This window comes from Thalassophryne amazonica, chromosome 10 (genome assembly GCF_902500255.1).
Source record: "Thalassophryne amazonica chromosome 10, fThaAma1.1, whole genome shotgun sequence".
NCBI lineage: Eukaryota > Metazoa > Chordata > Actinopteri > Batrachoidiformes > Batrachoididae > Thalassophryne > Thalassophryne amazonica.
The window spans coordinates 108352835-108370270 of NC_047112.1; the positions used below are offsets into that span (position 1 = coordinate 108352835).

The 17436-nt window shown below is 45.3% G+C and overlaps 1 protein-coding gene across 1 annotated transcript in view; it reads left to right on the forward strand.

Annotated features, from left to right (window-relative positions):
- Positions 1–17436, forward strand: part of hs2st1b (heparan sulfate 2-O-sulfotransferase 1b) — an 81226-nt gene that overhangs the window by 48032 nt on the left and 15758 nt on the right. Inside the window, exons 4-6 of the mRNA XM_034180712.1 lie at positions 1142–1280; positions 1367–1464; positions 14881–15038. Coding sequence (XP_034036603.1) covers positions 1142–1280; positions 1367–1464; positions 14881–15038 — 395 coding nt within the window. The remainder of the gene's footprint in view (positions 1–1141; positions 1281–1366; positions 1465–14880; positions 15039–17436) is intronic.

The window sequence follows — 17436 nt, forward strand, 5'->3', positions numbered from 1 at the left end:
GCTGGAGGTTTCTTCCTGTTAAAAGGGAGTTTTTCCTTCCCGCTGTAGCCAAGTGCTTGCTCACAGGGGGTCGTTTTGACCGTTGGGGTTTTACATAATTATTGCATGGCCTTGCCTTACAATATAAAGCGCCTTGGGGCAACTGTTTGTTGTGATTTGGCGCTATATAAAAAAATTGATTGATTGATTGATAGAGTCATACAGTTGCAATGAAAAACGCTCACAGTCTGTGATGTCCTTCCAAAGTTGCTGTGTCAAATCCTCGGCCAGGACTTCACAGCGCTGTGTAACTGTGCTTCTTGATAGCTGGAGAGCTTTGAAGATATTTCCAGTTTGTTTTTAAAGTCTTGAAACAACAAGTTCGCTGGTTCAACAAATGTCTTTTATCACTTCTCCATCTTGGAAGGACTTCTTGCACTTAGTGATGGAGTGACTCACCCAGAAGGATGCTTTGGTGGTTGCATTCACTTTTGAAGTTAGGTGTGAGAAAAATGATTGCAGTCCCCACAACTGTGATTTTTAGTTCCTTCACCTTTCTCTTTTTTAGCTTGTTTTTCGGAGGGAAATAATCCGAAAGTGCCACTCCATTTCCTTTCTTCGGAATAGTGATGGTAGAGTGGCAGATCAGACAAGCTCACTTCAAATACGATTTTGTCGTTAAAAACAAACAAAAAAGGTCATCCTCCTATTCCGGATGGAAGCGGTAAGGTTTTGCTTTCTTACTTGGTCCAGCTCCCCCACTCATTTTATATCCATTCTTTTCAGAAGAAATGCGCTTGAACGCTAACCAGATAATTAGCTTGCTCTGCATTGGCAGACATAGTTTACTATGCAAACTTTGACCTGCATGGAAAAAAAAAGATATCGCGTGCATGTGTGGTGACCTGTGTGTTAGAAAAGATGAGATATCAGACTGGCTGTCCTGTACGTCAGTCAAGTGGCAACTGCCATCGTGTGGATGGATGATTGATTAGCTAACATCTTTTTTTTTTTAATGCCATGCGATTGACCCACACTGTCTTTGCGATCAACCGGTCAATCACAATCGACGTATTAGTGCACTGCTTACCTACAGCGAGGACTTGCAATTAAGTAAGGATTCCATTAATGTATACCATGTTTGTCTTTTGCTTTTGTGAAGGTATGGGGCGAAGGGGAAGCCACTGTACATAAATGTGGTGCGGGACCCCATAGAGCGCCTGGTGTCATACTACTACTTCTTACGTTTTGGAGATGACTACAGACCAGGCCTCCGTAGGAGGAAACAAGGGGACAAAAAGGTTGATATTTTTGACCTCATTACAACTAATCCAGACGTTTTTGTTTGGCAGCACATTAATTTTGAGACACCGTTTTTGTCTTTCAGACTTTTGATGAGTGTGTGTCATCAGGAGGCTCCGACTGTGCTCCAGAGAAACTCTGGCTTCAGATCCCCTTCTTTTGTGGTCACCATTCAGAGTGCTGGTGAGCCTCCTGTAATAAAGGACACAGAGTGACCTACAGGGATGCTATCATTAGGGCTTTATTAATGCCGTCATTCATACTGATACACCTTAGCAATACCAGTCCTCATCGGTAATCCTCATAATTCCACTGCAAAAAACAAAGAAACAGTATATTTAAGTAATACATTCAAAGTTAGACAGTCTTGCCTTGGTGTAGGCATGGATAATGAGGTGGTAATACTGGACTTTAACAAATACCATAAAAGTGCTCATAGGTAAAAGCTTTACACTATACCACCACTATATGAGGTACAACCCCAATTCCAATGAAGTTGGGACACTGTGTAAAATGTAAATAAAAACAGAATACAATGATTTGCAAATCCTCTTCAACCTATATTTAATTGAATACACCACAAAGACAAGATATTTAATGTTCAAACTGATAAATGTTATTGTTTTTGTGCAAATATTTGCTCATTTTGAAATGGGGTTGGAATTGGAATTGGGGTTGTACTTTCCGGTCTTCAAATGCAGTTTTGTCTGCAGTTTTGTTGTCAGTGATCACAAACTATGCATTCTCAGGCATATGGCTGGTCTGTTGCAACAAAATTTGATAGATTGTCCATATTTAGACATCTAAGTACCTGTTATCAGGTAAATTTCACTGGCAGCCTACCATGTGTGTTTTTATGAAACTGTCTGGTCTTTGCCAAAATGGGGACATGCATGATGATGGGACCATGACAGCATTTAACAAATGTTGCAAAAATGTGAAACACTTGTAACTAGCAAACATCAATTTTTTTTATTATATTATTCTTGGAGTTCATACAAGTTAACTTGACCTTATGAGACCCAATCATGTATGAGAAGAGCTTTTTTTTTTTTAAAGGAAACAGAAATAAAGCTCTGGTCTCAAGCAAGTCTGTTGGTTTGGGCGTAGTCCTCCTTCTCATTATTCCACCTACTTTGTGCAATGTACCAGTACTACTGGCAACAAAACAGCTCCATAACATGATGCTACCACCATGTGTGACTGTTGGTACAGTGTTCTTCAGTTGGAAAGCCTCAACTTTACTCCTCCAAACATACCTCTTGTCATTGTGGCCAAATAGTTAAAAACTTTTTCTCATCTGACCATAAAAACTTTGTCTAGAAGGCATTTGGCTTGTCCATGTGGACAGCTGCAAATTTTAGTGCCTGAAGGTGTCGATTTTGAAACAGGCTTCTTTCTTGGCCGGCACTCTCTGTCCATGGTGAGGTAAAACTAGCTTCACTGTGGATAGTGATGCTAGTGTTCTAGCAGTTTCCAGTTCATGGCAGGCCTGAGTCTTGAGGGTTCATGGATTGTTCCTGAACGTACTATCCAATTTCCTCTCATCTGAGGGTGACAGTTTGGGTCTTCTTCCAGACCTTGGTAAAGTGGTGACACATCTGACTAACCTCTACTTACGTGCAGTTGTTTGACCTGATGATTTTGGAATTTGCAGTTGTTTAGAAATGGCTCCAAGAGTCCATTCCAGCTTGTCTAAATTTACAGTTCTCCTTTTTAGATCTATACTGAGTTCCTTGGACTTTCCCATTTTTCTGAGTATTGGTCAGTCCAATGAGTGTTCCTTATTGTTATGTGTAGGACGCAGGTGGAGGAGCGGTCCAGCATCTGACTGAACCCAGCGCTAAATAACCAGAAGCAGTTCCAAAAAGAAACAAATTTATTTTTCTTCCCACTGTGCTATACACAAATACAAAGTAAATGAGTCTGGTGGGGTGAAGAGGCGGCGCGCTCTCCCCGCGCCTCAACGGATCGGAGCCCGAACATTCTGGACTCAGGAGTTCCGCCGACACCCCCCAGGTGGCTTTTCCCAAGACTGTACTCTGCGAAGGAGGAACAGAGGTAAGGTTATTCAGTACTTTTATCAAGAAAAACTATTTAGAGGCACACTTATCAGCAACACGTTCAGGACTGATTTCAGGCTTAATTCAAAAGAACAGCTGCGCACAGCTTGTGGAGGATTATCAATCCGCATGCCACAGCCGCGAGGAGCAAACGAGACGATTCTCTTCAATACTTAATTTTAGCTGCGCAACAATGCCACGTTATATTCACAGATAAGCTTATAAGGATAATCACCTCTGACGTGTGCTGACAGCGCTTGCCTCTCACCCTCGTCCTCCCTCACAGACGCAATGTCAGATTCTGGAGCGGCCCTCAGCGTCCTCAAACGGTCGTCACACGGTCGTATTCTCCGGCAATTAAGCCCAGATCACTGCTGGCTTAAATGCAGTTCTTCATCTCTTCATTGGTACCAGCTGAGAGTCCTCAGAACTGCATGTGAATGTCACAGGTGTCATAGATCGTCCTGATTAGAGAATCGCACGTGAGTGCAACAGGTGCAGCAGATCACCGTGACAGAGGTGAGAGACTCTTCTGCAGCACATTCTCCCCAGAGATCAGCCCCAAACCACCTGGGAAGGAAAACAAACACAAAAACCACAAAACAGTGTCCAGCCAAGCCCCCCAACACACAACAGTACCCCCCCGTCAACGGGAAGCCTCCCGGCGACCGCACAGACCTGACCCGAAAACCGCCCCTCTCATCGGGGTCCAAAACAGGAGGCAGGCAGTGACGACACTCCCAGAGTCCACAGCAGGCAACAGGGCCAGGAGATGCGGCTAGAAGGCCGGCTGGCAACAAAACAAACACACCCCCAAAAAACCCCAAAACAGTCCCAACACAACCCAACGTAAAACAAAAACACAAAAAAAGCCCCCAGCATCCCCCCAGAGAACACCACTAACACACCCCAGGGAAGCATACCGGGGAAAAACACAAAAGAAAAACATAACACCCACCCCAACACCTCCCCAGGGGACCGTCCCATCAAACCCCGGGGAGAAACGAAAAACATACAACCCTAAAAACCCCCCAACACATTAGAACACAGGTCAAAAGAAAAAAAAAAAAAACAACGCCCTCCCCCAACATGTGGAGCCCGACTTCCCCCAGGGGACATCGCCGTCAACCCCAGGAGCAGCAACCACGGCAGGAGCCATCCAGGAATCCCCAGGCATACACGGGAGCCTTAACGTCCCCCAGAGGACCGTCCCATCAAACCCCAGGAGACACCCCCACAACCCAGGAACCCCCACCCCAGCCTAAGACGGCCGGTCGGCCCCACAGCCAACCTCCCCCCCAGAGGACCGTCCCATCAAACCCCGGGGGGAAACAGGAGGAAACAAAAACCCCAAACCCCCAGGGATTCTCAAAAACCACCCCAGGAGCAAACAAAAACAACGAGAAGCCCCGTTGACCTCCCCAGAACCCCGAAAGACCCTGGAACACCCCCAGAGTCTATCGGCAGACACGCCATGGCAATCGGCTCAGGACTACTGAGCCGGGGAAGACAACGGGAAAAACGCAACCCAGCTCCACCCCCAAGGGCAGGGGAAAACCGGCAAGATGGCCGGTGTCGACCCCCCGACTACACTCCAGCCTACCGGGAGGGGTGTGCAGCGGAAAAGGCGTACGGCACTGATCGGCCCCACCGCTCCGACTGGAGTATATCTCCACTGCCCTACACCTCAGTGACGCCAATGGCGAACGGTCAGAGGCTCACTGAGGCTGGAGTGGAACTGGGAATTAACTAAATCCAAGAAAAAAGCACTGGACCCCCCCCAGGTGCAGAGGTCCTCATGGGAATGCCCAGTAACCAACCTGCACCACCCCACAACACTAAAGACGAATGGTCAGAAGTGTGTGAGGATGGGGTTAGAGGACAGGGAAATAAAAAAAAAACAAAACAAAACGACCCACTCCACTAACTAAATCTAAACAACTATAAATAATGAAAACTCACGCTTACCTGAGTCCAAGCGAACTCCGATCAGCTAGCCCGTTCACTCCACCAGAACTGCCTCAAGTGCTGTGCAAATAAACAGTTTACAAAAACCACCCATTTATGTCCCACTTAATTCCCAAAAACACCTGGAGCCATGTTACTGTCCTATCTCCTGACACTCGTTTGACCGTAGCAATATGGCTGTTCAACCCTTCCGAGTTGAATTGGCTCGTCCACTAGAGGAGCTAGAGGTCCCGTCGGAGGAGTCTCAGTGGAGCGAAGAAGAGGCGGTCCGGACTTATGTCGGGGAGCGCCTCAAGACACAAAACCCCGCTCGGACGTTTGCCCTCTCTTCCATCCACGCTCCTTAATCCGATCGTCTTGACGACCAACCAAGGATATAAACTCTTTTACATCATTCGGTTCGTCCTGGACGACTAGCTCGTCTTTCAGGGAAAGATTCAACCGTCTACAAACATCCCCCTCAAAGCAGCTGCACTCCAACCGGACTGCGCGGAAAAGACTCGAAAATCTACAGAATAATCAGCTGCGTGTCGTCGCCCCTGTCGGGGGACCAGCAATTGCTGAACCGCGGCATCTGTCTGCTTAATTTGAATCGATAGGTGCTGTACTTGCTCCCAATTCAACTCCAGGTGTTTCTGGAATCTTTTTTTTTTGAAAAGGAACTGCTTCTGCCGCTGGGTCCATACTGGTTTGGCCGGAGAATTCTGTTATGTGTAGGACACAGGTGGAGGAGCGGTCCAGTGTCTGACTGAACCCAGCGCTAAATAACCAGAAGCAGTTCCAAAAAGAAACAAATTTATTTTTCTTCCCACTGTGCTATACACAAATACAAAGTAAATGAGTCTGGTGGGGTGAAGAGGCGGCGCGCTCTCCCTGCGCCTCAACGGATCGAAGCCTGAACATTCTGGACTCAGGAGTTCCGCCGACACCCCCCAGGTGGCTTTTCCCAAGACTGTACTCTGCGAAGGAGGAACAGAGGTAAGGTTATTCAGTACTTTTATCAAGAAAAACTATTTAGAGGCACACTTATCAGCAACACGTTCAGGACTAATTTCAGGCTTAATTCAAAAGAACAGCTGCTCACAGCTTGTGGTGGATTATCAATCCGCACGCCACAGCTGCGAGGAGCAAATGAGATGATTCTCTTCAATACTTAATTTTAGCTGCGCAACAGTGCCACGTTATATTCACAGATAAGCTTATAAGGATAATCACCTCTGACGTGTGCTGACAGCGCTTGCCTCTCACCCTCGTCCTCCTTCACAGACGCAATGTCAGATTCTGGAGCGGCCCTCAGCGTCCTCAAACGGTCGTCACACGGTCGTATTCTCCAGCAATTAAGCCCAGATCACTGCTGGCTTAAATGCAGTTCTTCATCTCTTCATTGGTACCAGCTGAGAGTCCTCAGAACTGCACGTGAATGTCACAGGTGTCATAGATTGTCCTGATTAGAGAATTGCACGTGAGTGCAACAGGTGCAGCAGATCACCGTGACAGAGGTGAGAGACTCTTCTGCAGCACATTCTCCCCAGAGATCAGCCCCAAACCACCTGGGAAGGAAAACAAACACAAAAACCACAAAACAGTGTCCAGCCAAGCCCCCCAACACACAACACTTATATTACGTAAAATGTGCCAAATATTTTTGCACACCTCTATAATATTTTGAAGGTGTTCAAACAGCATTATGCAGAAATTTGAGAAAATTAAAGGATTTTTTTCTACCAATTCCTTCTACTGGTAACAGTGTTAGGATTAGACAACAACATGAAGATGAGTGGATTTTCAATTTCAATTTATTTGATTATATAAAGCGCCAAATCACAACAAAGCTGCCTCAATATGCTTCACACCAGTAAAGTCTAACTTTATCAATCCGTAGAGCAACCACACAGGTGGCAGTAGTAAGGAAAATCTCCCTCTGATGATATTGAGGAAGAAACCTCAAGCAGACCAGACTCAGAGGTGTGACTCACTGCTTAGGCCATTCTAACAGTTACACGGTTTTTACAAAGTGTTACAAAGCTGAAGAAACAAAACAGAAAATCAGCGTAACATACAATATAAAAAAAACAATATTCATTTGGTGAGAAGACCAGGCAGGGGTCATCCAGCATTCCTCATGCCGTCATTGGGCCTCCTCCTGCTGTAACGTCCATTCCAAACGCAGACTCCAGTGTGCTGCATCAGCTTCAGGCATGGCATCTCATGGTCAGTCCAGCAACCTGTGGCCTGCAGCCTTCAAACCTGCAATCCTGTGCGAGGTTATCCAAACCTTGGACAGATTGAAGAAAAAAAATCTACACTTAAGGTATAATTCATCAGCAGTAAATCGACAGGAAAGTAGAGAAAATACTAAGGTGATCACCGGCCGCTAGCCCTAAGCTTCACTAACAGACCCAGAATTTACATGAAGTTGAGACCGAAACCCGTTCCGTTGCACATAAAATGAATTTTAAAGGATGAGTAAGTTGGTTAGTCTATCCCAGCCAGAGTCTGCAGATATGTTCAAAGTAGTAAATGCTATAATCTTGTAACTCCCCAAATTAAATGAACACACAATGAGGACAAACCCTGGTACTCAACTTTTATTTATTTTATTTTTATCACTCAAAAAGTCACTTTGTTGTCTCTAGTGTATTGTCCCATTGACACGTCTGCCAACTTCTGAACAGTTTCTGGATGCTGAATATTGATCAGAAACAGTCAGAACAGCTGTTGTTTAAACTACATTTTTATTTATTTATTTTTGTCTTCCCTCTGAACACTGGACATCTAACAACCTAGCTACAATTACACTCAACTTCTTCTTTCTTCTTTGTCTTTCGGCTGTTCCCATTAGGGGTCACCACAGCAGATCAATCGTTTCCATCTCACCCTGTCCTCTGTATCTTCCTCTGTAACACCTACCACCTGCATGTCCTCCCTCAGCACATCCATAAACCTCCTCTTTGGCCTCCCTCTTCTCCTCCTGCCTGGTGGCTCCATCCTCAGCATCCTTCTCCCTATATACCCTGGGTCCTTCCTCTGCACATGCCCAAACCATCTCAGTCTTGCCTCTCTGACTTTGTCTCCAAACTGTCCCACCTGAGCTGTCCCTCTGATATGTTCATTCCTAATCTTGTCCATTCTTGTCACTCCCAAAGAGAATCTCAACATCTTCAGCTCTGCCACCTCCAGCTCTGCCTCCTGCCTTTTTGTTAGTGCCACCATCTCTAAACCGTACAACATAGCTGGTCTCACTACTGTCTTGTAAACTTTCCCCTTCGCTCTTGCTGATATTCTTCGGTCACAAATCACTGCCACCTATCTCCACCCACTCCACCCTGCCTGCACTCTCTTCTTCACCTCTTTACCACACTCTCTATTACTTTGAACAGTTGACCCCAAATATTTAAACTCATCTACTTTGACCACTTCTGCACTATTCAACTGGGCTCCCTCCCATTCACACACATTTACTCAGTCTTGCTTCTACTGACTTTCATTCCTCTGCTCTCCAGAGCATATCGCCACCTCTCCATACTAGACTCAGCTTGCTCTCTACTCTCACTACAGATCACAATGTCATCTGCAAACATCATAGTCCATGGGGACTCCTGTCTGAGCTCATCACCACTGCAAACAAGAAAGGACTCAGAGCTGATCCTTGGTGTAATCCCACCTCCACCTTGAATGAGTCTGTAATTCTGACTGCGCATCTCACTGCTGTCACACTATTCTTGTACATGTCCTGTACTACCCTAACATACTTCTCTGCCATTCCAGACTTCCTCATACAATACCACAGCTCTTCTCTTGGCACCCTATCATAAGCTTTTTCTAAGTCCACAAACACACAATGTAACTCTTTCTGGCCTTCTCTGTACTTTTCCAACAGTATTCTCAGAGCAAACATTGCATCTGTAGTGCTCTTTCTTGCATGAAACCATATTGCTGCTCACAGATCTTCACCTGTTTTCTAAGCCTAGCTTCTACTACTTTTTCCCATAACTTCATGCTGTGGCTGATCAACTTTATGCCTCTGTAGTTACTGCAGCTCTGCGTCTGCATAGTTGGGTTGGCTTGTTTTACGCCGGATGCCCTTCCTGACGCAACCCTCCTCATTTATCCGGGCTTGGGACCGGCACTCAGAATGTACTGGCTGCACATCCCATGTGGCTGAGTTTGGGCGAAGATGACGACGAAGAAGAGGAGGAAAACGTTGCCATGAACAGCCGGAGAAGAAGAAAACTAGAAGGGTGGAAATGAGAGTGGGGACTTTGAATGTTGGTAGTATGACTGGTAAAGGGAGACAGCTGGCTGATATGATGGAGAGGAGAAAGGTAGACATATTGTGTGTGCAAGAGACCAAGTGGACGGGAAGTAAGAGCAGGAGCATCGGCGGTGGGTACAAGTTGTTGTACCATGGTGAGGACAGGAAGAGAAATGGTGTTGGGGTCATTTTAAAGGAAGAGTATGTTAAAAGTGTGTTGGAGGTTAAGCGAGTGTCTGACAGGGTGATGAGTGTGAAGTTGGAAATTGAAGGGGTGATGATGAATATCATCAGTGCATATGCCCCACAGGTAGGTTGTGAGATGAAGGAGAAAGAAGATTTCTGGAGTGTGTTAGATGAGGTGGTGGAGAGTGTGCCCAAGCATGAAAGAGTGGTGATAGGAGCAGACTTCAATGGGCATGTTGGTGAAGGGAACAGAGGTGATGAGGAAGTAATGGGTAGATATGGTATCAAGGATAGGAATGAGGAAGGACAGATGGTAGTTGATTTTGCAAAAAGGATGGAAATGGCTGTGGTGAATACCTACTTTAAGAAAAGGGAGGAGCACAGGGTAACATATAAGAGTGGAGGAAGGTGCACACAGGTGGACTACATTCTTTATAGGAGATGCAAGCTAAAAGAAATCACAGACTGTAAGGTGGTAGCAGGAGAGAGTGTCACTAGACAGCATAGGATGGTTGTTTGTAGGATGACTTTAGAGGTAAAGAAGAAGAAGAGAGTGAGAGCTCAACAAAGGATCAGATGGTGGAAGCTGAAGGAGGAAGACTGTTGTGTGAAATTTAGCGAGCAGGTGAGAGAAGCACTAGTTGGAGGGGAAGCAATTTTGGACAACTGGAAGAGTACTGCAGATGTGGTGAGGGAGACAGCTAGGGCAGTACTGGGTATGACATCTGCACACTGGAAGGAAGACAAGGAGACGTGGTGGTGGAATGAAGAGGTCCAGGAAAGCATAAGGAGAAAGAGGTTGGCGAAAAAGTTTTGGGATAGTCGGAGAGATGAAGGAAGTAGACAGGAGTACAAGGAGATGCGGCGTAAGGCGAGAAGAGAAGTGTCAAAAGCAAAGGAAAAGGCATATTGCGAGCTGTACAAGAAGTTGAATAGTAAGGAAGGAGAAAAGGACTTGTACCGATTGGCCAGACAAAGGGACAGAGCTGGAAAGGCTGTTCAGCAGGTTAGGGTGGTAAAAGATGCACATGGTAATGTGCTGACAAGTGAGGAGTGTGTGCTGAGAAGGTGGAGGGAATATTTCGAAGAGTTGATGAATAAATAAAATGAGCAAGAGAAAAGGCTGGATGATGTGCTGAGAGTAAATCAGGAAGTAAAAGAGATTAGCAAGGAAGAAGTGAGGGCTACTATGAAGAGGATGAAGAGTGGAAAGGCAGTTGGTCCAGATGACATTCCAATGGAGGCATGGAAATGTCTAGGAGAGATGGCAGTAGAGTTTCTAACCAGATTGTTTAATAAAATCTTGTAAAGTGAGAGGATGCCTGAGGAGTGGAGACGAAGTGTGCTGGTTCCTATTTTCAAGAACAAGGGTGATGTGCAGAGCTGCAGTAACTACAGAGGCATAAAGCTGATCAGCCACAGCATGAAGTTATGGGAAAGAGTAGTAGAAGCTAGGCTTAGAAAACAGGTGAAGATCTGTGACCAGCAATATGGTTTCATGCCGAGAAAGAGCACTACAGATGCAATGTTTGCTCTGAGAATACTGTTGGAAAAGTACAGAGAAGGACAGAAAGAGTTACATTGTGTGTTTGTGGACTTAGAAAAAGCTTGATAGGGTGCCAAGAGAAGAGTTGTGGCATTGTATGAGGAAGTCTGGAGTGGCAGAGAAGTATGTTAGGGTAGTGCAGGACATGTACAAGAATAGTGTGACAGCGGTGAGATGCGCAGTCGGAATGACACTCATTCAAGGTGGAGGTGGGATTACACCAAGGATCAGCTCTGAGTCCTTTCTTGTTTGCAGTGGTGATGGACAGGTTGACAGATGAGATCAAACAGGAGTCCCCATGGACTATGATGTTTGCAGATGACATTGTGATCTGTAGTGAGAGTAGAGAGCAAGTTGAGTCTAGTCTGGAGAAGTGGAGATATGCTTTGGAGAGAAGGGGAATGAAAGTCAGTAGAAGCAAGACTGAGTACATGTGTGTGAATGAGAGGGAGCCCAGTGGAATAGTGCAGTTACAAGGAGTAGAAGTGGTGAAAGTAGATGAGTTTAAATATTTGGGGTCAACTGTTCAAAGTAATGGAGAGTGTGGTAGAGAGGTGAAGAAGAGAGTGCAGGCAGGGTGGAGTGGGTGGAGAAAGGTGGCAGGAGTGATTTGTGACTGAAGAATATCAGCAAGAGTGAAGGGGAAAGTTTACAAAACAGTAGTGAGACCAGCTATGTTGTATGGTTTAGAGACAGTGGCACTAACAAAAAGACAGGAGGCAGAGCTGGAGGTGGCAGAGCTGAAGATGTTGAGATTCTTTTTGGGAGTGACAAGAATGGACAAGATTAGGAATGAACATATCAGAGGGACAGCTCAGGTGGGACGGTTTGGAGACAAAGTCAGAGAGGCAAGATTGAGATGGTTTGGACATGTGCAGAGGAGGGACCCAGGGTATATAGGGAGAAGGATGCTGAGGATGGAGCCACCAGGCAGGAGGAGAAGAGGGAGACCAAAGAGGAGGTTCATGGATGTGCTGAGAGAGGACATGCAGGTGGTTGGTGTGACAGAGGAAGATACAGAGGACAGGGTGAGATGGAAACGATTGATCTGCTGTGGCGACCCCTAACGGGAACAGCCGAAAGACAAAGAAGTTACTGCAGCTCTGCACATCACCCTTGTTCTTGAAAATAGGAACCAGCACACTTCGTCTCCACTCCTCAGGCATCCTCTCACTTTCCAAGATTTTATTAAACAACCTGGTTAGAAACTCTACTGCCATCTCTCCTAGACATTTCCATGCCTCCCCTGGAATGTCTGCCTTTCCACTCTTCATCCTCTTCATAGCAACCCTCACGTCTTGCTTACTAATCTCGTACTTCCTGATTTACTCTCACCACATCATCCAGCCTTTTCTCTCGTTCATTTTCTTTATTCATCAGCTCTTCATAATATTCCCTCCACTTTCTCAGCACACACTCCTCACTTGTCAGCACATTACCATGTGCATCTTTTACCACCCTAACCTGCTGCACATTCTTTCCAGCTCTGTCCCTTTGTCTGGCCAATCGGTACAAATCCTTTTCTCCTTTCTTACTATTCAACTTTTTGTACAGCTCACAATATGCCTTTTCCTTCACTTTTGTCACTTCTCTTTTCGCCTTACACTGCATCTCCTTGTACTCCTGTCTACTTTCTTCATCTCTCCGACTATCCCAAAACTTTTTCGCTAACCTCTTTCTCCTTATGCTTTCCTGGAGCTCTTCATTCCACCACCAAGTCTCCCTGTCTTCCTTCCACTGTCCAGATGTCATACCCAGTACTGTCCTAGCTGTCTCCCTCACCACATCTGCAGTACTTTTCCAGTTGTCCAAAATTGCTTCCCCTCCAACCAGTGCTTCTCTCACCTGCTCGCTAAATTTCACACAGCAGTCTTCCTCCTTCAGCTTCCACCATCTGATCCTTTGTTGAGCTCTCACTCTCTTCTTCTTCTTTACCTCTAAAGTCATCCTACAAACAACCATCCTATGCAGTCTACCGACACTCTCTCTTGCCACCACCTTACAGTCTCTGATTTATTTTAGCTTGCATCTCCTATAAAGAATATAAAACCAGAAAAGTGTCAAATCACAGCCTTTTGCGCTGTCTGATTTAACAGGTGCACGTCCAGACTGCAGGTCAGAGTCTGAGCACAGTGTGAAAAAATAAACGGATGGACTTTTAATCATGGAAGTGACTCCAGTCCCACCTGTGTGCACCTTCCTCCACTCTTATGTTACCCTGTGCTCCTCCCTTTTCTTAAAGTAGGTATTCACCACAGCCATTTCCATCCTTTTTGCAAAATCAACTACCATCTGTCCTTCCCCATTCCTGTCCTTGATACCATATCTACCCATTACTTCCTCATCACCTCTGTTCCCTTCACCAACATGCCCATTGAAGTCTGCTCCTATCACCACTCTTTCATGCTTGGGCACACTCTCCACCACCTCATCTAACACACTCCAGAAATCTTCTTTCTCCATCTCACAACCTACCTGTGGGGCATATGCACTGATGATATTCATCATCACCCCTTCAATTTCGAACTTCACACTCATCACCCTGTCAGACACTCGGTTACCCTCCAACACACTTTTAATATACTTTTCCTTTAAAATGACCCCAACACCATTTCTCTTCCTGTCCTCACCATGGTACAACAACTTGTACCCACCGCCAATGCTCCTGGTCTTACTTCCCTTCCACTTGGTCTCTTGCACACACACACACAATATGTCTACCTTTCTCCTCTCCATCATATCAGCCAGCTCTCTCCCTTTACCAGTCATACTACCAACATTCAAAGTCCCCACTCTCATTTCCACCCGTCTAGTTTTCTTCTTCTCCCGCTGTTTGTGGAAACGTTCTCCTTCTCTTCTTCTTTGTCTTCGCCCATCAGTAGCCCAATTTCCACCGGCACCCTGTTGGGCAACAGCACCAGTGGCAGACTTTGTTAACCCGGGCCGTGACCGATCTGGTATGGAAATTCGATTCTTAGTCTGCATAATTGGATTGGCTTGTTTTACGCCGGATGCCCTTCCTGATGCAACCCTCCTCATTTATCCGGACTTGGGACCGGCACTCAGAATGTACTGGCTGCACACCCCATGTGACAATTACACTAAACATTAGGGCCCATTTTGTGGACATATACATGACAAATTATAGAACAGAATGAGAATTTAAAACCAGAATTAAAGAATGGATAGAATGTGTGACTGGGGATGGTGCAAAAATGTTTTGTCAATACTGCAAATTAGTGATGGCAAACTCTAAACACTGCTCCAAAATGTTTCAAAACTTTTGCTCACAGATCTGCCCTGCTTATGTGGAACTTTCTCGGACTGTTTGTTCAGCAGATGGAGATGAGGATTTAGCTAAATGATAATGAATCCACAGTGGTGATGAAAAATGCTGAATTAGTCATCCAGCTGCTCATTTATCAAGAAGCTTTCTGTGAAGAAGGCTGCTTTTGTCCCTTCTCCCTGTCTGGAACTTTTGCCCTCTGATGTGATAGATTGTCTGCACGGCTGTACTGGGACTCTAATGCTTTACAGTGTGGCAGTAATGCGGGTGGGGTGGCGTGCTGTTTTTTGTGCAGGAATGCGGGCAGTATATGGGCTTTGGAACAGGCCAAGTACAATCTGGTGAACGAGTACCTGCTGGTTGGAGTAACTGAGGAGCTAGAAGACTTCATCGTGATCCTGGAGGCAGCGCTGCCCCGCTTCTTCAAGGGTGCAACGGAACACTACAAAACAGGTACCAACCAACACCTTAAAACTCAGGGCGAGATTAACAGTTGTCCAACATAACTAGAAACTCTCTGTGGGCAAGTTAATGTTTTGTATCAGTTTTCTGTCCAGTCAAGTGCTAAATTGTACTTGCAATGGAAAAATATTATGATTACGTTTCGTTTCAGTTTGTTTAATATGCATGGTGTCAATGAAGTGAGCAAGCAGACAGTACTGCTGCTGCTTTACTACAGATCTGCAGTGCACACTTTAAGAACACAATGTGCTTTTAGTATAAATATGTGACACACAGATCATCTGTGTGCGCGCGTCTCTGTTTCATAGCATGGTGCAGACACAGTTATATTAGCCAGTGCACCAGTTATGTAAGAGTTTTAAAAACATATACACCAAGTATGTTTCTGAGAGAACTTTCTTACAGATCAGTTAGTTCATGCATTCCACAAAAATAAGTTTTCCCTTCTCCTCATGTCTGTGTTCCTCCTGCTCAGAAACTTACAGGTGCATAGCAGAGGGTCAAGGGGGAGGAACTAGAGTCCCTTTATACAGAGAGTAGCAACAACTGAGAACATGGTGCCAATTGTGCAGAACTACTGAATGAACCTTTTATATTTCAGGGTTGCCAACTCTCACGCATCTGGCATGACACTCACACTTTCAGCATCAGTCTCACGCTCTCTCACGCACAAGCAAGAAATGTCATGCCAAAATAAAAATTTCTCCCGTTAATTTTCTGTGGATGACTAGATTAGACTTGACCACTTCTTAATGAAAGAACAGGAGTTTAACCCCAATCAGATTAAAGTTACTTCTCCAAGTCACTGTGCGTTTTGGTTATCTTTGTATTGTGAGTCAATCGTAGCATTAAAACTGGCCTATCAGCAAGGGGAGGTCGGGGTTCAGCTGAACTGACCAATTCATCCACATTCAGCGAGCTGTCAGCTTTTCATCTACTGTTCAGCAGCGCAGTTGTCTCTCAAAGCGTGGTGACACTCAGAGCTATGGTTTTCATGAAGACATTTTTACATTGTTTTTTTTTTCTTTAAAACTGCTGCTGTGTGTCTCCTCGTTAAAAACAGCTGATCCACGACATGTTATAAATACTAACACGTTTTTCCCACCCATATGTGCCTAAGTCTCTTTCTGAGGATGACATGACATGAAAAAGCAGACCTGTCAGTCTGGTTGTGTTTTCTGCGTAAATGAACATTATCCATTCATCCTTCTCAGACACCAAACCAGGTGCGAATCCAGTCAGAAAGGGGCATGGGGGTGGGCGGTCCCCCACAACAGCCTAAAGGTCCACTTTTGAAGACATTTTTTTCATACTAATACATACATACTAATACCACTAATAATAATAACAACAATAATCATAATAATTTCAACAACTAAAATGTATAGAAACAGTTTAAATGTTAGAAAAATGTATAGAAAGGATTTAGCAGTTACATTTATAACCAATGTTGGTTAGAAATTGCAAGTTTTACCCTTCAAGAAAGATGTCTATTTTATTTTTTATAAATCAAGGATTTATGTTCATTGAAGTCATGAAGAGGTTATAAATACTAACACTTTTTGAGTATTGGCAAAAGGAGTGATCATTTTCATGTTGTGTGTGTGGGGGGGGGGTGTTGTCGGCAGTGTTGTGTGGGCCGCCAGAAGAGGAGGTACTGCTGGCCCACCCCCAGAGGGCGCCCTGCCTGAAGTGCGGGCTTCAGGCACGAGAGGGCGCTGCCGCCATGGACACAGCCGGGGGTGACAGCTGTCGCTCATTACGTCTTGACAGCTGTCACCCATCTACTCAACATCATCTCACTCCATAAAGACCAGACGTCATCTCCACCTCGTTGCCGAGATATCATACTTCATTGGAGGTAATATCCTCAGCCATTTGTGTTTCTAATAAGCTGTATATTGTGAGTGTTTGCAGGAGTACTGATCCCTCTTCTTGTGGAGGCTGAGTGAGTGCAGGACGGCACTCTTTTCCTCTGAGGGATCACTGTAAATACCTCAGCATTCTGAGTGAGAGGTGGAGGTGGCATTCCCACCGTTGTTGTTACTGGGTGTACACACACCCACACTTGACTGTCATTGTTCTTCGCCAGCAGTACCAGATCCGACAGTCGGGGACGGTGATCACCTGGGAATTCGTGACTTGGCGGCTGCAGTATTCACCAGGTTCTGGGGCGGCGGAAATCGTGTGGTTCCGGCTCTTCTTAGGACAGACGTCTTCTATCCTCGAGCCTGCCCACACGTCACCTTTGTGTATTGACTGTTATGATATTCTGAGATTGTCTGTATGTTCGTTGTGCACATTCACAACATTAAATTGTTATATTTTGGCTCATCTATTGACCGTTCATTTGCGCCCCCTGTTGTGGGTCCGTGTCACTACACTATCC